Source organism: Castanea sativa, chromosome 11 (assembly GCF_040712315.1).
Source record: "Castanea sativa cultivar Marrone di Chiusa Pesio chromosome 11, ASM4071231v1".
In the NCBI taxonomy this organism is placed as follows: Eukaryota; Viridiplantae; Streptophyta; class Magnoliopsida; order Fagales; family Fagaceae; genus Castanea; species Castanea sativa.
The window spans coordinates 5,807,048-5,832,296 of NC_134023.1; the positions used below are offsets into that span (position 1 = coordinate 5,807,048).

Below are 25,249 nucleotides of genomic sequence, written 5' to 3' on the forward strand. Positions count from 1 at the left end.
ATATATATATATATATATATGTATATATAACCCAAGAACCTCTAAAAAAATAGAAATGCTCCTAAAATATCCAATAAGACCAAAATACCCTCAAAATAACAAAAAATATTAAAATATACATGAACATACACAATTACCAAAACTATGCGTTCATGATAGTTTAATTAGTCAAATCTTTTGTCAAGAGTCTTATAATTCAATTAGTTGTCATCTTTTGAAATTTCTAATGGAAACATTCTCATTTCAAATCTTGCTTTTCCACCTGCAACTAGCGAATTACAAAAAATAAAATAAAACATCTTAACATTGTCTTTTATTGTTTTTTTTTTTTTGCTAACCATAACGTCTTTTGCTGTTCTATCAAAGGGTTGGAGACATTATAATAGGGATAATTGGGTTAAGGACTTTCTCACAAAGTGGGTTCCAGTTAGCTCAACTGATAAAGTTTCTGATGGTTGAATAAGAGATCTGGGGTTCAATCTCTGCCTACATCAAAAACTAATTGGTGTCTTGGTCTGATGATAAAGAGTTATCATCAGGAGTGGACGTCATATGTTAAAACTCTTTTTCAAAAAAAAAAAAAAAAGGACTTCCTCACAAACATTGACAATACCACTACGATAATGACATAGATGTGCCTAAAAGGATGGATTGACTCTATCTTTTTTTTTTCTTTTTTTCTTTTTTCTTTTTTATGGGAACACAAATTGTATTTTCATTGCCAAAAGAAAAGGGAGTACAACAGAGCAAAGAAAGAAGAAGCTCAACACAGTACAAGCCTAAATAGAATCTGCCTGGATAACTTGTTGCACCATAAGAGGACAGGCCCCCTTCCAGACTTAAGAAACTTTATTTTGCCTTGCGTACTGCGCAAGCTCTTGAGCTGCTTTGTTGTATTCTCTTTTCACATGCTTGATTCTCCAGTTGCTAAAAGAAGAGAGCAAATTGAGGATTCCCTGATACACATGACCAAGATTGCCATTTGTTTTAGCTGTTGTGATGCTTTGAACAGCTGTTAAGGCATCAGATTCCACATAGATGGGCTTTGTAAACTTAATGCGAAAAAGGATGCTAAATGAGTAGTAGATCTTTTCATCGAATAATGCAATATTGATCATGAATCATGATCCTCACCCTTGTAGTATTGTAATGTACAACTACAAGATTGTCACCAAAAAAAAAAGTACGAATCAAATTACATTTAGTACCATTTGAGGCTTACCAACTTGATCATACATATCGTGAAGCGAACCATAGCATAGGTCTGTTGGGCTAGGGAAGGGTATAGTTGTATGATTGATTCAGAAAGGATGAACTCATTTTATAAAACATCCAGTATTAATGGATCTATTTTAATTTTTAACACAACAAAATAATATAAAATATTATAATAATATAATATAAATATTACAATAAAATAATACAGGTTATAAACACAATATTTTCACAAAAATTTTACAATAAAATCTATATGATAAGTTATTAATAGTAGAAAAAAAATGATAACCTCCCTAGTAAGTTCCAATGATAATCAAGAATAATTTACTGTCTAAATTTTATTATAAAATTGTTATGAATAAATCGTGTCAATAACACTATTTCTTTTGCGTTAAAAAATAGCACTAATATTAAAAAGTTTAAGAATATAATTAAATGTCATAATATATTCATAATATATATATATATATATATATATATATATATATATATATATATATATATTTTTTAGGTGGTCAAGTCTAGTATATATTATTTTATTTGATTTAGACATATTTGACCCCTGAACTTTACTCTTTTTTTTTTTTTTCCTTCACTTTTTTTCTCATCCACCCGTTTCTTCCCCATTCCCATCAATTACCTTTTCTTTTCCTCCACTCACCATCTTGTCTCTTCTTCTTCGTCAAAAGGACAGTTTTTCTTCTGTCACCCAAAAGACAAGAAAAAAGAGAGATATTACACTACACACACAAAAAAATGAGAGAAGAAGAAGCCACAGCAAAAGAAGCAGCTGCTCGCAGTAGAAGAAGAACAAGCCCGCAGCAGCAGTGGGTTTATGTTGGAATTAAAAATTGCACATTTGATTTAGAATTTTGCAGTCAGTTTGGTTGGTTAGAATTTGAAGGAAAGGAAAAGCAAGAAGAACCGGTATGGGATTCTTCTTTTGGGCTTCTTGCAATTGGTGAGGAGGGAGCATAGAGTGTAGAGAAATTCTTCTCCAGCTCCATGACCGGTATTTTTTTATATTTTAATATAGAGTGGAATTTTTTTTTTCGGTTGGAAAGAGGAAAGGAGGGAATATTGGTGGGACCTTGATCCACCGAAATGTCTTTTTTGGTTATACCCATCTGCAACAGATGAACAATATGCGCAATATGCGTGTATGGGCCCTTAGTATAGGATTGAAAAGTCAAGAGTGGGGACAGGAGTTCAGTGTGTGTGTGTTTCAGTTTGTGGAGTTTCTACGCTTAATGAAAATTAGAGGGAGTGAGAAGAATAATTTTAAATGGAAAAAACAACATATAATATTGTGGAAAATTTACAATGTGTAAAGCAAAATTTACCTTGTAGCAAAAAAAGCCAAAACTGCCTCTATATTTGCTAATCCAACACGGTAGATAACAACACTCATTGCTACAGTGACATCTAAAGATAGACTTGTTGATTACCTAGCTCAAGATGCAAAACTAAACTTGGTTATTTTATTCACTCACTTTCTCTCTCCTCTTAACGGAGAAGTTTATGTACTTTTTCATCTCTGTGAAGTATGAACTTTATACTTAAACTGCAAGCCAATCTCTGATTGGCTAAATTCGGGACATAAAACAAAAAGTAACGCCCATGAATGATCATAAAGAATATGTTTTTTTTTTTTTGGAATAAAAGGTTAGGAAACAAAATTTGGGAACTTAAGAAATAAGTTGAATTCCATGGCTTACAATTCAGTTTCAGGGAAAAAAAAAAGTTGGAACTTAACAAACAAGTTTATCTTTATGGCTTATATCGGTCTTCATCATATATAAGAGAAGCAGGTATTGTACTAATATTAAAGTGATCATTTGTTTGTAGTAGCAGTAGTAGAAGTTCATAGGTATTGATGGCTTACATTCCTCCACACAAGCGTCACTCATACGAAGCTGCTGGTAGTAGTGATAGGCAGAATACACCCTCACCAATCCCACAATCGCTTGTTCCTCAATTCAGGAGAAACCTTAATTTGAGGTTGCCACCCAAACCCTTTTCCCAAAGAAGTGGAAAGATCGTTTATAAGTATGCAGAGCAGGCTATTTCCACATGGTTTCCTGTTGGTTTGGATCACAATCACCAGTTTCCATCTTCTGTACATGTTGACTCAGTTCCCTTGCAGCTTTTTGAGAGAACAACAGGAACAAGTCCACTAGTTTTGTTCAACAACAACAACAATCATCCAGGTAAATGTTACTATTTTTCTGCTCAGATTTATTTTTTATTTTTTTATTTTTTTTATTAACTAATTATTAATAATGGATTTGTTGGTTTTGGTTAGTTGAGCAAGTGAGGAGTCCATGGGTGTATATAGCAGAAAATGTTGTGTCAGACTTGCTTTCTTCCTTCGAGAATGTCAAAAATGAAATCTTGGACTTGGAAGATGTCAAGCCAAAGTTGGTTGCTAGATTTGGGAAAATTCTTTTTCATGAGTAAGTCATGCTTCTATTCTACTCTCTGAGTTGCTGTTTTTGGTTAATAGTTATTTTTTTTTTGGGACACCCTATGAAAATCTGATTCAGTATAATGAAAAAAAATGTGAAATAATGAGGTTGGCACAAAGAAGTGAGTGAAATAAATCTAAAAGCATGAGTATTAGGATGACACTTATTTTTATGCACTTTGCTACCTCAAAACTAAGCAAGGCATCCTAGAGCTCTATCTCCTTGTATTTCCTTAAGCACATCTAGCAACTCTTCTTTCTTGAACTTCCTCTTATGAGGAGACCTGTACTCTCTTTAAAAGAGTTGACTTAGTTAAAAATTTCTGATGCAATGATAGTGATTTGTAAATGCCATTATTTAGTGGATGTATTTGCTAGCAGTTAGTGATAAATAGGCATTTTGAATTCCTTTATTTGTTTTTTGGTTTGGTATTGGTAAGTGAACATAAGCACTTAATGGGTCTTGAACCCATAAACTTGGCCTTTCACCCGTTCTTATGGCGAGAGCATTTAAGTTAGCGCTCATTGGCAACTTCTCTAATAGATTTGATGCCCTAGATTTTTGCTAAGTAGCAATTTGAGCCCTTTGGTTTCAGCCTTCGACAAGAATCCATGTGCTTGCACAAGTTAATCCAATGTCACATCTGAGTGTCAATAGATTGACTGATCAAACGATTCATTTGTTTTGGCAACAATATCTGGATCATTTCATATCCCATTTAATAAATTGTACTAAATTGTTTGAAGTAATGAATGTATTGATATTGATGTTTTGTAACTTTGAAGATTTCACATATCAAATTTGTAATAAGAGAACCCTTTAATATACTTGGAAGAGTTAAGTAGCTACAACTTTCTCATGTAGGAGCCCTTCAATCAGCGAAGAAACTACAAGAGTAGGTTTGGCTGCAGAAACTACATTGAGTCAATTGAGGAGATCATTTTACACAAATATTCCTAATTCATATATGGAAAACATTAAGGGAGAAGTTGCCCAAAAGATTAAAGTTGATTTTGAAGAGGAGAAAGATTTATACCGTGTACAGGTATATCTTTTGCTGAATGCCTCTGCTTATTGTATTCACAATTATGCCTTTTGTTTTAGTTGGCCACTGACTTCCCCAATTTACTTTCTCATTTTGTATAGTTGTCTGATGCCACACTACCAGATTCAACTATTTCTTGCAAATGCAGTGTGATAATAGAAGACAAAAGGCTTCAACTTTCTAAGGCAAGTTTTCTGCTTAATATTGATGCAAATTGCATTCAAATCATGCTTAGGTCTGAACTTGTTACCCGGGGTGCTGATGATTTGTTTTCTTCCTGTTTTATTAATTATACGTGACAAATAAATCAATTTAACGTGAAAAAGTATAGAGTAAAAAAGATAGAGGTTTAGTATCTCCTAGTTGCTGCCTTTTTTTTTTGGACAAATGGAATTTTTCTTACTATTTAAGGTTTGGGATTTGATTCATTATGGGGAGAGAGAGAGAGATAGAGAGAGAGGGATTTGGGACTAGCATTGGTGAAAAAGAAAAAGAATCTCTGATTTTTTTTTTCCTTTTTCTAGGTATATTTGACTTTCCTTCCAATTGTTTATTATGTGTGATTTGAGACTTATGTTCAAATGTCACTATTCTTGTAGATTGAACTACAAACATTGCGTCATATGGTTGTAGACATATCGTGCCTTGATAAAAACTTAGACCTAAGGCTGATGCTATCCACCAAGAGGACCTTAACAGCTCTCACTGTAAGTTTCATGTCTATATTTGCTGTCATCTATGTTATTTTACATTATTTCACAAAAAAATTGGTCATTTTCATCCCAAAATCATTCCAAATCAACATAGTCTTAAAGAAAACTACACAAGGAGAAATCTTTATGCTGGAGCTTTTATGCATCTGAATCCCCCATTTCTGGAGGAGAAAATATGTGGTATAATTTTCAATTGTTATGCATAGACACGTGTCTCTTCAGGCAAGAAACTTACCAACCTCCACCTGAGTTTCCAGCAAAAAGTTTCCTCTAGACGAACATGAATTTGGTATTTGCAAATAGAATAATGTTTCTATAAATCAAGTTTTAGTCTTGACTTCTAAAAAAGTTTTTATTTTTATTTTTTATGAGGTAACAGATTTGGTCAGGAAACGGTTTCGCTGAACCTAAAGATTTAATTTTGACTCATTTTCTATTTGTTTATTTATTTACTAGGCTTTTAATCACAAGCTTTGCACGTGAGAAATTGAGCGTTTGATATAAAAATAATAATAATAGTTGTGTGTTCAAAAGCTTTATACAATTATATACGATGAAATAATTAGTAATAATCCTTCAAATTTTTTTAACATTATTCAAAGTATGTAAAAAAACAAAGCAAATATATATAGACACACACACTAGGGAAAACAAAAATAGACAATATATATAAGGATGACACCTTTTCCTTTTCCTTTCTTGAGTAGAGGTGAAGCAAAACCTGGCCTAATTGTCTCCCAACCTTTATTTTACGGCAAACTAGAAGATGCTAGTAAGTAAGAGCAAGAGGTGTGCATTAAAAAAATCTAGTTAGAGTTAAAATTATATCGGTTGAGTTAATTGTATATAATTTTTACTACAAAATGGATTATTTATATTGCAAATAAATTAAAAATAATAACTTTATTTATTTTTTGATAAGTAATAAAAATAATAACTTCATATCTTATGAACTTATTTACAAACTAACACAATCCAATCTCAAGTCCTAATAAGTATAATTTTTTTTATATAATTATATAAGTACACTTTTATACATACACACACATGAACATATAATATTACGTATACTTAAATCAATGAATGTACTCACAAGTTTGTTCACAAACACATTATTATGTTGGAGTTGACTTAATTAATAGTTAAGAGTACTTAAGCTTGAACTTGGTTCATTTACTAAATAAACAAACACAAACAAGATATTTCCCAAATCGAGCTCAAATTTTTTATAAATTATAAATAACTCGGTTCATCTACCGCCGTAGTACATGTGTGTGTGCATTCAAATGCCTATGTATACATGTGAAAATAAATTTAAAAAAAACATATTTTTATCATGTTGAAGTTAAGTTTAGGTTAAAGTTTTATGGTCCTTATCGAAAGAAAATTTAAGATTCAATATATTAGTTTCTTCCCTCTACATATTTTAGTAGGAAGGATGAATTATCATCATCAATATATATATATATATATGATAAATTGTAACTAGAAGTGGGAGTGGGGGGGATTTGTACCTTAGTTCTCCTTATAAAGGAGACTAGTCAATGGCACTAAGCTACAAGGATCCTGACATTATCATCTTCTTTTGTATGAAGCAATTGGACTAAAAAAGAAAAATAGAAGAAAAAAATAGAAAAAGAAAAAAGTTGCAGACAGGCGTGGAATTGGACTAATCTTTACCATATGGGATAGTTTTAGCATGGTATTTCTTTCTCCTAAGAGTCTAAGACTTAAATTTGTGACCAAACTAATTTTATGTTCTCTCCAGGATGATGAGATGCAAAGTATTAGAAGTCTTATTAATTCTGCAATTCTAGATCCAGATGTGAAGGGTGGGTTGAGATGGCCCTTGGGGAAGGCGTCTTCTGGAGGTAGATATTGTGTGGTGGGGGTTTGGCACACAATAGCTAAAGTTTATAAAAGTTCATCATTGAGCCTGAAAGTGAGACATGCTGATCGATTTAATTTTAGAACTTCAATTGGGGAAGTTACAAGGGAGATAAATCTGAAGCTGAAAAACATTGTCTCATTATTACAGGTAAGTAGCTTATATAACTGAGATGCTTATTATAAGTGAATAAGGAGCTAGTCCATGAAATCTAATTGAGGAACAAATGTCTAACTAGATTTGTTTTGTTACATTCTTTCCTGTAAGGACCATTCCATGACTTTACTTCAAATTAAATTTTTCCATCACATCATTAAATTATGTGTTCTATTTCATACGACTTAGATGTCATTTGCTATCAAATCCATAAATTCATACATTTAATGTTTTTGTGATTTAGTTAAGTTTACTAGCATTTTATAAGAGATCCTAAGTATTTTAGGTTTTATTTTATTTGATTCCAAGTTAGTGTTTTTATCAGTTATTATCTTATTAGATTTTTAGTTTGCTAGTCAAACTAGGAGTCCGACTTCAATATTGCTTATGCTTTACTACAACATATAGATACAAATTGTGATGGGTATCTATTTCTCTTTCCTTTATTTCTTCATTATGTGTTATGAACTCCTCTTTCAATTTTCAGGAACAGGAGGTTGAGGTTAGTTCGCTTACTGAGATGCTTAAAGACCACTTGAAATTGATATGGGATCATTTCTTATGCTGTGAACATTTTTTGACATGAAATAGCAAAAAAGGTGGCGAAAAGAAAAAAACAGAAGGGACGCCATCTGGAAAATGGCGGTTTGGATATTTTTTATATGTTTATGGTGTATTTGCTTACATCTTATGGCAATTTGAAGGCAATGGGCATTGATTCAGGATTGTAGTTTTTAGTATAAGATTATACGTCATCTTGTATTGGTCAAAAAACTATTAAATCATAGGGTCTTGTTATCAATTATTATGAAAATCCAATGAACTTTGATAAAGAAAACGATTAAACCCACTTCCAAAGACACCAAACATAATCCAATTGAATTTTAAACATAATTAGTTGAATTAATCTATGGGAGAAAACATTGGCATACTTTTGCAAGCTAGGAAGTATTCCAACATGACATAGGTTGAGTCCAACTAGTGACAAAATGAACCCTTGTTAGTAGGATTTCGCACAATAACTTAGCTCGGTTCTACTCATTCAGTTTTTCAATCACCGCTGCAGTCCAACAATCAATAGCAAAGACACATTTCACTCATGGTCAAAGCTACAAAATTGCATGCCCAAGTAAGGAGACAAAACAAAAGAGCTTTATTAACAACATTACAACAAATAAGTCCTAACAAAATAAATTGTTGTTGCCACTCTATTAGAGACCTCCCTAATTCATTCCAAAGTGCTAAATCTACTGATTGATCAACCTAGATAGAAGGTAACGTTATGCTCCTTTCCATGCACTCTTTAAAAGATATGTTGTCCACCAATTCCAACCATAATGGAGATGAGATCTTTCATAGCAAACTAGATGTCATATTTGAAATCTACTTAAAATTCCCAACATTTCTACAAGATTATGAAATTTGAGACAATCTATCAGCAACAATTTAAAAAAGAAAGCAAAGGACCTTGAACCTACAACTATCGGCAAATTCAAATCCATTTCAAAACTTCCTGCTCTATGAAATTGTGGATGGCATAAGCATATGGTCATGCCTACTGAAGTTTGAATTTTCAGAATTGGTGTTGACTAGTGACAGACTAAAAAAAAGTCCCCAGTCCACAAAGCTCCCACTTTCGTGAAGTCTAAAGAGAAGATTGGTAGGCAGCTTTTTTTTTTTGGAGAGGTTGATTCCGGCACCGTGACTAGTAACAGACAAATGGACCAACTTCAATCATTGTTCTTATTAGCTTCTAACTAAATATTTTTTTTGTTTTCATAGTTGAAAGATCAAGCATCCAATATATATTTATATTCCAATGTAGCAACACTTCAATTGTGAGCCTTTTCATGCATCAATTCTCTGAATGAACTCAGAATGTACCAATTTTAGACTTTTTAATATTATTGTTATTATTTTTTGTTCATTGGGTGGGAATAGAGTTAAAATTGTTAGTGTCAAATATGTGTTCATTGAACTATACCTTTTTCATATTTTTCAAAAGGTCCTTCTTCTTAAGGAAGAACCTTTTGATCTTACTACCAGAGATATGGATTCGAAGTGAAGGTACGGTTTTGGGAAGGTGTTAGGCACCCAAAACCGCTCAACCCTAAGATTGGCTTCCCTTTATTGCGTCTTATAGCTTAACCCTATTAAAGGCATACTCAATATTACATCTATACTCACACATACACACACACACACACAAACTAGCATACATCTAACCACTTAACATGATATCAATCATCCCTAACCATTCATCTATCATGACAATCAAACAAGGCCTAAACATTTATCTAGCATGGCATACCCTAACATACATCTAGCATACATATCAAACAACCTAACATTCATCTAATCATGACACATCATTGCATCCCAAAACCCTAACATGCATCTAATGATGGCATTTTCCATCATATTACATCATCTAAGGTAGCAATCAAAACAAGGCAGAAATGCAAACATGAAAGATTCAAGCAAACATGTGATTAAGCACAACTTATCAAACAAGCATGTTCAAATCCATTGTTAAGTAAAATCATATTCAAATATGCATGCCCATGTGAATGCATGACTTACCTCACTTACCTTGTAGCAACTTAGCACCTATGGCATTGTGCATAGACATGTGAATGAATGGCATGACATTTAACAAAGAAATGAAAAAAAACCCTAATCTAAGCATGTGAAAGGCAAACAAACATGTGAAACATGGAATCAAACTCATATATAGGTACATGGAGGATCAAAGCAAGGGTACAACATGTGAAACAAACAAAGCAAAACATAAATTAGGGTTTTTGGACAACGACCTACGTATGCATACATAAGTCTGTGTAGGCAGGCCAAATACTTGCATGCGCAGGATTTGACCTACATACACGTGCACAATGCATGCGTACACAGGGTTATTCAAAAACCCTAACCCAAAAAATAGCAAACATGGAAACAAGACAGAACTTAAAACTGTAAATCTAACACCCTAACATGCTTTTAAGACATACAAAAACGTAAACCTAGACTACATAAACAAATTAAAACATAAAATGTGTAAAGAAACAAACAAAACAAAATTAAACTTAAAGAAAATAAAAGAAAAAAGCTTGAAATGAATACCCTAAAGCAAAAGCTCCTAGGCTTGATTTTATAGCGTTCCCCTCTGTCAAATCTATCACAAATCATTGAAAATGCGATTAGTTATATTTAAATTCAAAGATCAAGGCCAGAAAAGACCTTAATCAAATAAAATTGACTTGAGAATATTTTGTGAAAAATTCCATCTTTAATTTACTATTTCTAGTGAATTTTAGTATTTTCTCATGGGATTTCTATGTGTGTTTGAAAGGTACCATGAATGGCTATTTATATTGTGAAAATGGGAGTTTGGAACAGCTCTCAAATGATGTGGGATTCATTCCAAACCTCAACATTAATACATAAAATTTCTCTTTCTTATGCTTTTGAAACCCTACCTACGTGCACAGGCTCGTACCTGCGTACGTAGGCTCGTGCCTGCGTACGTAGGCTTCTAGGCTACATACGCAGGTTCATGCCTGCTTACGTAGGCCTAGAGTTTCTTTTGGCCTTTATTTTTCAAAAATATATTTTTTGCTCATTAACAAGTTATATTTTCCATTTTAACATCTCTCAAGTCAATTTGTAATCTGATTGGGCCATAAACCAATCTTGGGCCTTAGAATTTTGACATCATTGGGGAATGGAAGCCCAAATCATAAGAGGTACAAAATACAGTGTCTACAGTTGTATTTAAGCTATGACTTTAGTAATAAGAGGCAGCAAATATTTTCCATTTAAACTATTCTCTTCTCATTTATTAATTTCTTGGAGGGTTGTCGCCTTGAATACGACTAATTCCTTTCAAACTCACTAGTTTGCAGCACGTATCCTCTAGAGTATAGAACTGGGCCAATTTTGATTAATCTACAAACAATAAATTGTTAGATTCCAAAGGATCCACATAGCTATATGATAAAATAAACATAATTAATAAAATTAAAATCAAGCTTCCAATGTTGTGCACGAAGTCATATGCACCTAAAGCAGCATTGTAGTTTGTAGGGAAATCAAGAAACAAAAACAGAGTTTTCTTGATTTCCTATCAAATGTAACTAGGACTGCAGAAAAAGTGGTACCATGTTAAACCAAAAATTTCATCTCTCACAATAGCTAAAATAAATTTAGCCTAAACTATAAATATACATAACTTTTTTCTCTATAAACTTTATCTCAAACAATAACTTAATGCTTTTCACATGGTCTTACAATAAAAAATAGTAATTAATTTGCCAATGGTCTAACAATAAAAAAAAACCAACTTCAATCATAGTTTTCCAATGGTCTAACAATAAAAAACTAGCTTCAATCTACCCATGGTCTAACGATAAAAAAATACTAAAAAGTTAATAGTTTGCCAATGGTCTAACAAAAAAAAATAGTCTTCAATCTGCCAATGGTCAAACAAAAATAAAGTCTTCAATCTCTAACAAATAAATTTGCATAGTCTTCAATCTCCATCCAATAAAGTTGCACCCTAACTCAAGCCTATTTAGTGTTTTTGCCAATATGGCGCTCTTCTCGGATAACATCAAAAGTAGTTATTGAAACCTGTAAATAATAGCAAAGCATAATTTTCATATAGATTGTAAACAAATTTATGTGCCTACAAGATTGACATATTATGGTGGAATGTATCATATCTTACTTTATTGAGGCTTCCAAGTGATTCAACTTGTCTCGCCTCACAAGCTTTTTTTTAAGCCACTGGCATGTTTTTTAGCATGTGTTGTTTTGCTTTGAGATTTACCATTTTTCTTCTCTAATGCAGATTTCAACCTTCTCTTTGGACGCTGAATAATAGGTTTTTTTTTTTTTTTTTTTAATCCTACATATGCTATCACCTTGTAAAACATCTATAGCAACATCACCATGAACCTCCATGCAACTTTCCATATTATTTGAATGAAATTTTTTTCTAATCTCTTCAATAATTTTTCAAAACATTCTTTGGTATGTTTATACATTATCTCATTCTTTACTGCAAGTGTGGAAATTTCACGAGCATTGTGACTCAAATGAGAGTAGCATTTTCCTATCAACTCTCGAGCATTGCCTTTAATATCAATGCTATGATAGTCCTTGATAGAACCAGGATTTGCATCTTGCGTCCATCTTTTTAATACATAATGGATGGGAAGTCTCGTAACATTTTTATGATCAAGAATTTTCAAAGCATCGGCACACAGAATTCCTACAAAGCTGAACTTCTTGCAACTACATTCCACCATAGTAGTTGAGGCTTCATATTTATCTAGGTGCTCTTGAATTCTTTGACTATATTTGACCTTGTTTTTTGTGATAGCGTCAGCTTTATCAGCCTTGTAAATAGTACAATCAACAATCTTCATATATTCATCTTGAACATTTGGAACATTTATAGGGAGTACAGTTCTACAATATGTCTCAACATCTCTACATTAGATTGTAAAATTGGTTTTGTTTACCTCATTTTGAACACTGCTTGTAGTTCTTAATGTCTCTTATTAACCAAAACTCTAGAGTAATGTCCTGAAAAGTGCACAAAATCATGTTTTGATTTCAAGTATTTCTTCAACACATTGTTTATTGACTCACTACGTTGGGTGCTTTTCATATCGGCAGTGAACATATGTCAAACATATACAATAACCCATTTTTCTTTCACATCAAATATGCTATGCAACCATTTATTATGAGTAAGACCATATTCCTTAAGTATATAATCCCATGAAACAAGACATTCATCTTCATACTCATATAAACAATCACAAAAATCATTTGCAAATTGCTTAGATGAATGAAACACATGATGTAGATTCTTAGCAGCATTCTAATAAATATGCCATACACACAAACAATGATTAGATCTAGGGAATTCCTCTGCTATTGCTTTAGCCATTGCAGCAGATTGATTTGTAAGTATAGTTCTTGGCTGCTTTCCTGACATTGCAGTTAAAAAAGTTTCAAACAACCACTTAAATGACTCTATAGTCTTATCATAAGGTAAAGCTGCACCAAAGATAATTGATTGCTTGTGATGATTAACCCCAACGAATGGAGCAAAGGGACGATCGTATCTCCAAAACAAATAACATCTCCAAAGTGCCCGTAATCAACTACTGATTTGGCCTCATCCCAAAAAACTTCATGATTTGACCATCATCATCAACTTGTATTGAATAAAAATAAGATGGATCTTCCAATTGCATCTTATGAAAGTAATCCATAATAGCAAGTCCATCTCCTTTTCTCAAAGCCATCCTCCTCTCATTATGTACACGATTCTTATAGTTAACATCCATAAACCCAAGATTTTCATGACCTCTAGCTTGCATGCTCAATAATTCAATGGTTTGTTTTGTTGATATTCCAGACCTCTTTGATTTGCAATGGATTTTTGAGTAGGTAAAATTTTTCTCTTTGATCTTAACATATGTTTCATTGGCAAAGGAGCAAACTCATGATTATGTTGGTCATGAAAGGAAATAACAAGTAACATACCATCCTTTTGAAGATGACAGGTCATTTGTGCTAAACAATTTGTTCGTGAAATTGGGCTACGATAAGATCCATTTTCGCGATGTTTGTTAACAACTCGTTCACCATCTTTTGAGCAACTAAATGTTCTCCTTATAACATGCCTTGTATTTCCTCATTTTACAAAATGTTTCTGTACACCAAAGCCGATTCAGTGAGCATATTCTTTGTAAAATTCATATGCACTCTCATCACAATCAAATTTCATGCCAATTGCTAGAGTATATGATTTGTTTGGGCTTCGAGGAGTAAGTTCTACTTTAGCCTCCACTTGTTGATCAGCTATCCAACCACTGAATTCATCTTCCAATACAATTTCTGGTACTTCTACAATTTCTTTACTATGTCTACTTGGAGTATTTGATTTGTTTGGTCTTCTAGGAGTAAGTTCTATTTGAGTCTCCTCTTATTGATCAACTATCCAACTAATGAATTCATTTTCCAACACAATTTCTAGTACTTCTACAATTTCCTTGCTATATCTACTTGGAGTATTTGATTTGATTGGGCTTCCATGAGTAGGTTCTACTTGAGCCTCCTCTTGTTGATCAACTATGCAACTATTCAATTCATCTTCCAATAAAATGATTTCACTAGTATCCATCATCTATAGTCATGACACATTCAAAATTAAATAAAAAAAAGGAAAAAATTTATAGATAGTTGGAAGAATACTCATTTGTTCACTTCTGTTTGATAGCTATTGTCATTCAGCATTCTTTTTTTTTCTTTTTTTTTTTAAGTGACAAACATTTTATTAGAAAGAAAACAGAGAAACCCTCTAATTTCTAAAGATTTTTTTGGGTAGAAATTACACACACCCAAAAGGGAGGTGGCAGTAATCTAAAGAATTGCAAGCTAAAATGTAAATAATTTACAAAGTCTACAAAAAGAAAGGACTGTAACTTTGCCAATACCAGTAGTCCACTCATAAAAGGCAACAATCATGAATAATTTCGTTAAAGAGTAAACATTGAACAACTCAATGCCATTAAATATGTGATTATTTAGCATTCAATTTAAATTCTTTTGACAACTAATGAGTTTCTATAATTGAGACTAAAAGGTGTTGGACTCATGTAATGTTGTAATTTTCATATATGATATATCTAATTCTCCATTGCTACGTTATTAATATGCTTAGCATCCTTATAAGAATGTAAGCAACTTCTACTTGCCATGCTAATGAACTGAATGCACTCACCAAGTAAACATTGTTCACAGAACACCAATTAATACTTCTTCATTATATACACAAAATAACAAATCTGAATCATTGAGGTTTTAGTTTTCAATACTAGCAACATTTATCAATTATTTGTACTTGAGCCACAATATCATTACCTTGTAGACATTGTTTCAAACAATTGGTGGGCATTGAAAACTAAACTCAGAACGGAAGAAAAGAAAGAGAGAGATTCACATGGTAACAATAGATGGAGATTAGGGGGGTGACCGGTGGTGAGAAGTTGATGAAAGAGAGAGGGATTGGGTTTCTAGGTATAGAGAAGACTCAGAAGAGGGCTGGGTTTACAGAGAAGTAGGAGAGAGAGAGAGAGAGAGAGAGAGAGAGAGAGAGTTAGTTTTTTTGTTTTTTGTTTTTTAGTTTTTTAGTTTTAATAGTTGGTGTAGTTAACAATGGTTAGTTGTGTTAAGTTTACTTAAGTACTTATGTGCAATGCACATGCCATTTTTTTACTCATGTCAATTAATTAGAGTAGTTTGTAGCCTTAGGCTACAACTGATTTTATAGTTAAATTTTGTCCTTAAAAAATAGCTATTCATAAAGAATGACTATTCTCTATAATAAAAACATAAGCAAACTACTAAATAGTTAAACCATAGGAATAGACTAAATAATTATTACATTACGGTGCTTATTATAGTCTACTAAATGTATCCTTATTTTTTTGGAGAATAACCTTAAAAACCAAGTCTTAAAATGTGTCAAATGTGCGTGTAATGTAGTACCATAATAAATTACAAATGTTATTATAGTACATGACTGAAAGGATTGTTAAATAGATAAATAAAAACAAAGCTTCCAAATATATTTTATTGACATTCATATAATAATACCATAATAAATTTACAAATGCTACTTATAGTGCACGACTTACAAAGATTAGTTAAAAAGAAAGAAACTCCAATTAAATATATTTCATTCACATTCACATAATAATACATGCATGCACATTGTAAAAAATCTCACATCAATTATGTCAATTATCTGCAAGTAAATACCTTTGAATATTTAGTAATGAATAATGCTAGAGATACAAACTACAAACTCTTTTTAAATTTTTTTACAAACTGTTGATGTGGTGGGTAGTTATTGATAAATGAAAAAATGATGATAATGGTAGGCCTAAATGAAAACTAATAAAAAATTAACCACATCAACTGTTCGTAAAAATATTGTAAAATAATTTGTGACTATAGCATTACTCATTTAGTAATTATAAATGTCCTATGTTATAATTTTTTAAAATTTAACATAACTTAATTTTACTTTAATATGAAAAAATCACTCTATAGTTGTATTTCTAAAAATCCACAATTCATTTTTTGGAAAAATCCTAGAGTATTTGACAAATTAACATGACAATAAATAAGACTAGTGACATTTCAACAAGATAATAAATGAGTATTTGAATTATACATTCCTTGTGATTAGTGACATATCAATTTATAAAACCTAAACAATTTCAAATGCACTCTAATTAAACAACCCAAATTATTTTTGTAAAAAATAAAATAGTTGCAAATGACTCAAGCTCCTCACAGTGGCGGCTCCATGATTTAGGATGGTCCTTTAGAAACTTAAATCACACAATCTAATAAAAAGATAATTTCATATATTGATAACAATATATATATATATATATATATATATATATATATATATATATATATATATAAAGTTTTACAGATCCCTTCTTCGAATTTTCATATTTTGAAATCGTTGAATAATAATCACATTATCAATGCTACAAGTTATATCTTTTTCAATGTACACAACCAAACTATAAGTTGAATTGAAATATTATTTTTTAATACAATAAAGATAATAATTATTATTGTGTCCATTGTATGACTCTATTAACAATTCAATTCAACATAAATTTTTATTGGTTAGTAGAGTAGCAGTCTAGCACCCACCCCACAACAATAAAAGGCAAGTATCAACTTTTATAGGAAGTGGTTTTTTAACTTAGGCATGATCTAATGGATTTTGACATTCATATTGTAGCTGTGGTCGCACCAGGATTAATTTGTGGCAGTGAATATAACTTTTCATAATACTGTTGGGGCAATTAAGCACCAACCAGTGGTAGTTCGAAAGATACATAATATCTATTTTCTCATTAGAAATATGAACAGGCAAGCCTGAAGCCATAGGAAATGCTTGCTTCTTTGAACTAAAGCCAAAATTGTGATCAATAATTTATTTTATAATTGAAATTTACGGTTGTTAACTTGTTATGATTTCTCCATATAGTTTAAAAATGTTAACTCTATCTTCAATTTTTCACTCAACTTCTACCTCTATTTGGCTAAGCAACACCTGACCCATCACTCATGTTATATATTATTAGGGAAAAGTTAACGGATGCTCTAAGGAAAGTTTTATGAAAATCATTTCAAAATTTTTTTTATGAGAAAAGGAAAAAAAAAACTAATATTTTGACTTTTTTTTTTACTGTTTTTCATGAAAGTGGTATCAAATTAATTTTTTCTAAAATTGTTTAATATTAACAATTGCCTTAAAAATATCCATTAACAAAACCAATATTATTAACACCTAGGAGGGTTTCTTTAAACCATCTATCTTTGCTGATTCAATGTCTGAGATGTCCCACCTTGTGCTAGAATAAGTGACAATAAGGTATTGAATATTGGTTCTAGCAAAAATGCTCAGGAACTTATCAATTTCCAAACTGTGTATTTCATACAAATTTCTTTCTTGATTTGTGGGTTAGTAGTTGTCCCAATGCCACTTTTATTGGCTTCTTGTGTTAATTTCTTAGGATATGGAGAAAGACTTAGAATTAGTTGTCACTTGTGATTTGTGATAATGTTCATGTCTCTAAGTCAGTCATCCAATTTACTAGTAGCAGTCTCCGTTGATTTTAGTCCTTCTAAGTGGAATAAAAGAAAGTTTCTATTCTTCAATCTTGATTGAAAATAATTGACATTCTTGTATTAAGTAATTGAAGTGTACATTACAGTTGATCCTCACTGGTCAAAACCAAGCTGTACTTTGTAGAAGTTTGGCCATTACATCCTTTTTATGCTTAATTAAACAATTAATGATGAAAAAAATACTAATAAAAGAAGCCTATACCTAAGAAGCTCCTCAAATTAAGCCACCATCGTAAGAAGCTCCTCAAAGGTGGGTTATAGAAATCCAATTAAGCTAATCAATCAATATATATAAAAGTAGAGATCTCATGCGAGAGTGCATGAGATCCTGCCATATGATGCTCTAATATTGCATTTAACTTCTTTAACATTTTCTAATTTAATCCAAAACAGTGTTAACTTTTTCTTTTTTTCTTTTTTTTCACTGTTAGCATTTACATTGTGTAGTGCTACGTAGGACTCCATTCTTTGTCATCTCTTCAAAAGCTTAGCTGTTGTTTCCTCTTCTTCTACAAGATTTAGTCGTTTCAAATTGCCAATCTCTCTGTCTTCCTCATAATTAACATGGCTATTCTTACGTTCCTGTTTTCATCTATTATAAGTTAAATGAACCTAAGGATCATTGCCATAATATATTTAAATTCAATTACTATCTCTCTCTCACGTCTTCTCTTCATCAACGTTAAACCCGTCAATGAGACTGTGCCCAAAAAAAAGGAGGATGAAAGATGATTGCTACTCAGGAAGAAAAAGAGAAAGAACTTCAAGGCTAAATAAGACATTCACAGATACAAAAGGAGCAAACTTCAAAGGCCAGACGTAACTTGCTTTTAATTGAAGGTTAATCATTCTTCTTCTTTTTAATGCGAATATAGTGTCTCTATATTTATGCAATTTTTTTTAATCCCTTCGTTTGTTTATTTTATTAGAAAGATCAACTTTATGAACAAAAAAAATTGTTGCATGTAATATACTTAATTAAATTTCTCTAAGAAAGGTGATTTGTAATCCTTTGATTCAATTTCATAGAGTGCTATAGTCTTCTATATATGTGGTAATTTGTAAATTTTTTTTATTTAACCAAAATTGTAGTAAATTTCGTGTATAGGTTTTTAGATTTTCTATAAGACTTCCTTTATTCTAGACTGAGCAGTGATGACCCTTTCCGCATTTGATGTTACAAAAGAAAAGACAGCGTCTTAATTTGTTGAGAGCCAGGATGTTTCTTTTTATGTTCGCAAGCACTAAAAGTATCTTCTCAAATCAATCTCATAGCGTCAGCTTTTTGGCTTAATATGTTTCTGTATATGTTCACATACGTTTATGTTTTTGCCTAATGGAGTTTGATAGTTTGACAGATGAAAGTTTCTTCTAATGATATATGTACTAAACTTTCCAGTTCTTCAAACAGTTTTTGGCTTTCCTTGACATAAATCAAATGGGACCCTCCCTAGAGGGTGTTTGTGCTTTCATCGTGACCAAAGATTAGAAACCATTCTCTATTCACTCTCCAAGGTATTTTATGCTTAAAGTCATTTGTTTCATATATATTGATAAACAGTATGATTCTTCCATGTGTTCTACAATATTAAAAAGGCCCATTCTCACCTTGATATGTAGACGACATTTTCCTACGATGAACTCAATTAACAAGTTCAAAAACTCCTTCAATTTGCATTTAGTTCATCCCATAAATAACATATATGAATTTATATATTTGATAAACTTAAATATGCACTCAACGAAATTTGCTTAAATATCATTTTGATTCCTTTGGTACAGCCTACAATCAACTCCAGTAAACAAAGTGTTGGAAAGACCCATCTCAAGGAAAGAGGCATGTTTACAGATGAATATTTGTATTGGGTTTGTATTGCAACACTGTTGGTTTTTCTCTTTGTTTTAATGTGTTTTCATTACATTGTAATCATAAGCAAATATTTTTCTTTTCTTACATTGGTTTTTCCTACTGCAATACATGAGGTTAGTGGGCGACATTATTCTTAATTATGATGGTTAGTGGACAAAGTTATTTGGTTTTCATAGAAAGTAACATATCAAAAATTAAATGGATTTTAGGTTTATATGTGGTCTTTTAATGTTATGAATGATCCTAGCCAGATGGATTGGCGTAGAATCTCAAGTCGAACTATGATTATCGATGGCCTATCAAGGTTAAAAAAAAAAAAAAAAACTATGTTTGTGCTTTGTTTTTGTTTGTTTGTTTGTTTATATATATATATATATAAATGCTATAGTTAAGTTCTTATAGTAAGTGACGTGCTATAATATATATATAATATTTTTCAAAACTATATTGCATAAAACATTACAACATTATCCGTGCATTGCACTGACAACTTACTAGTTAAGTTAATTAATATCACAAACAGCTAGCTATAGCCTATACCTAAGAAGCTCTTCAAATTAAGCCACTATCGTAAGGTACTCCCGTTTGAGGCAACCAATCGTCAGCCAGCAAGAAGTTAGCCGCAGTGAAATTAGCAGCTTCTGTGGCATTATTAATCACATGGTAAGTGGGCCACGAAACTCTGTTTGTAGTCATTGATCCAGGTCCCGTGTTATCATACTCGGCATAATACAATGTGCTTGGTGCCAAATCTCCATTCCAAGCAATCCAACCGGCAGGGTTTATCAAACTATCCATGAAAGTTTCCATGTAAATTGTCCTAGAGTGATTCTTCCATGGCCTTCCTAGGTATGTCTGAAAATTAATATTGCTCGAAGCCAACTCATCAGCAGCTCTAATAGTACAATTTTGAATCGAGGTACCCGTGTTTTGATTTGGATCTGTTCGACCTTGTGCTGTGATGGCATTGAACTGTCCACTCATTGGTAGTCGGGGGTATATGTTACAATTTTGAAAAACAGCCGCTGCGTTACCAAATATGAAATCTATCGTGCCATATATGTCACACTCTCTATAGAATTGCCTGAGAGAATGTGCATATAAGGTGTCTTGATAGGCTTCAAAGCTGCACCTATAAAATGTGGACAAATCAGCCCCATTTCGAACTGCTACTGCTTGCTTCTTAATTGCCCCAGCAGTATTGCGAAAAGTCATGTTCATTGCCACAAACCCTGTTGCGACCACAGCTGCAATATGAATATCAAAATCCATTAGATCATGCCTAAGTTCAAAAAAAACCACTTACTGTAAAAGTTGTCTAATGCTTGCTTCTTGTTGTTGGCTCTTGTTTTTTATTTTATTTTTAATCTGCCCCTCTCTCCTTTGTTTGAAAAGTAATGTTTTTTTATTAATTTATTTGAATTTGATTTAAATAATTTAATTCAAAAATTTGTTTTTACTCGTATATTAAATATTACTATCTTATAAGGTTATGTTTTCTTAAAGTAAGACCATAACTTGTATAATAAAAGGTAACTCAAATAGTACAGTGAGACTATTAAATAATATCAAAAAATGCAATGAGACTTATAAATAGTAACAAAAATAAGATAAATAGTAAAAAAACTGTCTTTTTAAGCCAATGTCAAATGCATACTAAGTCTAGCATTGCTACAAAAAAGATGATGAGTTGATTACACTCGCGTAAAATAATAATAGTGTCTTTAATGAATTGACAAAACTTATATATAGTACCTTAAGTGTTATTCTTCAAGTTCCTCTCTTAAAATTTTGTTATGTGACCACTTAATTAAAAATTACACTTTTATTTTATGAGAAAATTGAACTGTTTAGTTGACTTTGGCAACTTGGAATTTAATTGCGTAATAATAGTTCTGACCGAATGTTGCAGAATTGAAGGTTGAGGTTGAGTTGTCCTTGAAGCGGTTGCCTGTGATAATTGTCTGATTGATACCATCTCCTACCATCATCAAGTACCTCTTGTTCTTCGCAATGGACACATACTCTTCATACACACCAGCCGTGACACAGATCAAGAAGTACCCATCAGTCAGGGCAGAATTGTTTGGAGCTGCAGAAATAGCATCATTGATGGTGGTGAAGTTTCCACTTCCATCTTGACTCACAGTCACGATGTCAGACACCGCAACCACCTCATCAACACCCTGGGACTGAATTAGCTTTCTCCGACAAACTGACTCGTATATTGCTTGTGTCTTGCTTGACATCTTTAAGGGTAAGAGTCCATTTCGGAAACCATGTTGCTTCTTATTAGGTTTCCATGTTGTGTTTTGCTTTTTCTTAGGCACCCACCCCTTGGTGAAAAGAGCCAGAGAGACACTGTATAGTTTAGTGTCATTTGTAAGTGGGAGAGTGAGGCCTTTCCTTACGCTCCAAGCTGAAGCTGTGACTTGTAGGCCATCCAGACAAGTTTGTTCGTTGGTTAGAATAGCACTAAGCAAAGTTTGGATGTCCTCAGCTTTTGCACTAGAAAGAGTTTTACTAGTGTTGCTCACAGTTTGGAATGAGCTCAAGAGAAAATCCACGTTGAGTTCAGCTAGTTGCCTGCAATCTTCGAGGGCTTGAATTGCTGAATTTGTCAAAGTGGAGCTTTGCTTTAGATACTTGTTTATCATTGACAAAAACTTGCGGGATTGAGACAAAGATTTTCGGACTGTGTACCTGCCATAGTCATAGACATTGGCGATTTGGTTAGGGAGCACTGTTTTGCAAAAGTGAGGATCTGGGGTGGACTTGCAAATGGTTCCTGGTGAGACTGGGCTGGTTGAATTGCTCTTAGTATCAGCAAAAGATACAGAGGCAAACAAGGCAAGGAAAACGAAACATGAAAATGTAAAGAAAGTGAAGAGCTTTGCAGCCATTGGGGTTTCAAAAAGAGAGAGTTCAAAAAATATATGTTCTGTGGAGGTGGAATTCACTCAATACATTAGGCTTAATTTATAGGGAAAGGGAGAGAGCTTGATGAGATTGAAAAATTGTAAAGAGAAAGAGAGATTTAATTTACATGGGGATATTGAATATGTGAAGTCAACGTATATGATTTTTCCAAAGCGCGTTGGTCTTGGGCTTGATCTTTTGCCTAATTAATCACATACTTTGCTGTGGGGTACTACTATATTTGTATATGCATGTGTTATCTTTTGCCAAACATGGAATAGGTGCCAGCCATATTGGTGACAAATTCAAATACAATCTGCCTATTAAAACATGAGTAGTTCTAATACAACAAATTATTTTACAATTTTTATTGTCATAATTTTGATATGGCAAATTGTGAGTATTTAATCATCACTTAAATATGAACGCACTATATTTTTTTTACTAATCACACTCTGTCATATTACAATTGTGACAAAAAGCAGTGAAAAATTATATAGGCAAAAATGCACTTTTGGTCCTTACATTTTGGGTCAATTTCTATTTTGGTCCCAAAATTGATTTCGTTACTAATGTCATTTTTAAAAAAAGAAAATCATTTTTAAAATGGTTCTTGCCGTCAGCCAACCAACGAAAAAATCCTATGTGTCCAACAAAATGCCCAGCTTGCTGACATGACGCTGACATGACCATTAAAATATTATTAAAAAAAATTATTTGACATTTTTTAAATGCCATGTCAGCATTTAAATTAATAAATAAATAAATAAACCACATCAGAGTATTTAGATTAAATTAAAAAACAAAACCTTAAATCTAATTAAAAGACCATATTCTAGACTGTGTAAAAAGAAAGAAAGAATGAGGAAGCCGATTTCTTCTTCTTCTTACAGGCGGGGAATTTGGTTTGCGTGTAGTGTAGGTGAATCTAATTCCATATTTTTTCTTTACAGTATAATAATAGAAGCAGTTTTGGATTTGGGTACATAAAATTTTTAAAAAAAAATGTCAAAACCGCTCCTTTTTAAGTTGTACATCTACTATTTCGAATGTCCCTTCTTACTCTGCTATTCGTAATTTCTCATCATCATCGTCTTCCAAAACCAAAACCTCCTTGATCTCCCAATTTCAACATTCTAAACCAAAACCCTCTCTCTCAAACACTTCCACTTTCAAACCACCTCACAACCCCAATTTCTCTTTCACATCAACTGGGTTTAGGCCTTCTCCTGTCAACAATGCTAACTTCGCCAACAAGGTCTTCGACAAGCCCGCCACAGCTCTCTCTTCTCCTTTGGCCATGGGTTTCTAGGTTTGGAGCTTAGTGTCTTTGGCCATGGGTGTCTAGGTATGGAGCAGATCAAAAAGAAATCTAAGAGATAGAAAGTGAGTGAACAATGGGTAGAGAATGGGATTAAATTGATGCTGTGATGTTGATGTTGAGCTGGGTCACTTGGGTTCGTGGGGTTAGGATTGGGGTTTGGTGCAGAGAATTGTGATAAAAAAAATTTAAGAAATTTCAGTTTAAATCAAATTTGTATTTTTAGTTTAAAATAAAATTAAGAAATTAAAGATTTAAAAAAAATTTGATTTAAGGTTTTTTTTTTTAAATTTAGTTTAAATACTTTGATGTAGCTTTTTTTAAAAAATTAATTTAAATGTTGACAGGACATTTAAAAATACCAAATAATTTTTTCTTAATGATATTTTAATGGTCACGTCAGCGCCATGTTAGCAAGTAGGGCATTCCGTTAGACATGTAGAATTTTTCCGTTAGTTGGTTGATGGTAAGGACCATTTTAAAAATAATTTTCTTTTTTTAGAGATGACATTTGTAACAAAATCAATTTTAGAACCAAAATGAAAATTGACCCAAAATATAGAGACTAATAGTGTATTTTTGCCAATTATATATTCATGTGTGCTTTTTCTAAAAAGAGAGCTAATTTTTGACGTATACAAATTCTTTTGTATTGGGTAAAAAAAAATTGGCAATAGGGGTACTTATTATTAATGCTATTTTTGGCAATAGAAAGTGTAAAAAAAAGGGCAAGTTTTTATTTAATACAGAATTGATATTTTTTGTTTACACAAAAAAAAAAAAAAAAAAAAAAAAAAGAAGTGATATTTTTTCGTTATTCAGCAAAAGAAAGAGAACTGACTTGGTATACGTTTCTCGTATCTTTCCGACAACAAACTGTTTAGAATCTATGCTCGTTTTCGCTTAAA

The 25,249-nt window shown here is 32.2% G+C and overlaps 2 protein-coding genes and 1 pseudogene across 4 annotated transcripts; 1 reads left to right on the forward strand and 2 right to left on the reverse strand.

Moving 5' to 3' along the window:
- Positions 1-2,878: 2,878 nt before the first annotated feature.
- LOC142614872 (uncharacterized) lies at positions 2,879-8,334 on the forward strand. Of its 2 annotated transcripts, XM_075787517.1 has the most exons (7): positions 2,879-3,428; positions 3,524-3,674; positions 4,551-4,731; positions 4,833-4,916; positions 5,331-5,438; positions 7,213-7,482; positions 7,976-8,334. In XM_075787517.1, exons 1-7 carry the CDS (start codon positions 3,095-3,097, stop codon positions 8,072-8,074), a joined length of 1,227 nt encoding a protein of 408 aa, XP_075643632.1. In that variant the 5' UTR covers positions 2,879-3,094; the 3' UTR covers positions 8,075-8,334. The 2 variants fall into 2 exon arrangements, with proteins under 2 accessions (XP_075643632.1, XP_075643633.1); XM_075787518.1 differs by lacking the exon at positions 7,213-7,482 and having other exon boundaries at positions 2,949-3,428; positions 7,976-8,208.
- Positions 8,335-12,054: 3,720 nt separating this feature from the next.
- On the reverse strand, positions 12,055-14,689 carry LOC142615950 (protein FAR1-RELATED SEQUENCE 5-like; annotated as a pseudogene).
- Positions 14,690-20,513: 5,824 nt separating this feature from the next.
- LOC142615231 (putative pectinesterase/pectinesterase inhibitor 7) lies at positions 20,514-23,046 on the reverse strand. Of its 2 annotated transcripts, none has more exons than XM_075787947.1 (2): positions 22,002-23,046; positions 20,514-21,333 (listed from the first exon to the last, which is right to left on the reverse strand). In XM_075787947.1, the coding sequence occupies exons 1-2, from the start codon at positions 23,002-23,004 to the stop codon at positions 20,654-20,656; spliced, it is 1,683 nt and encodes a 560-aa protein (XP_075644062.1). In that variant the 5' UTR covers positions 23,005-23,046; the 3' UTR covers positions 20,514-20,653. The 2 variants fall into 2 exon arrangements, with proteins under 2 accessions (XP_075644062.1, XP_075644061.1); XM_075787946.1 differs by having other exon boundaries at positions 20,514-21,348.
- Between the last annotated feature and the right edge of the window lie 2,203 nt (positions 23,047-25,249).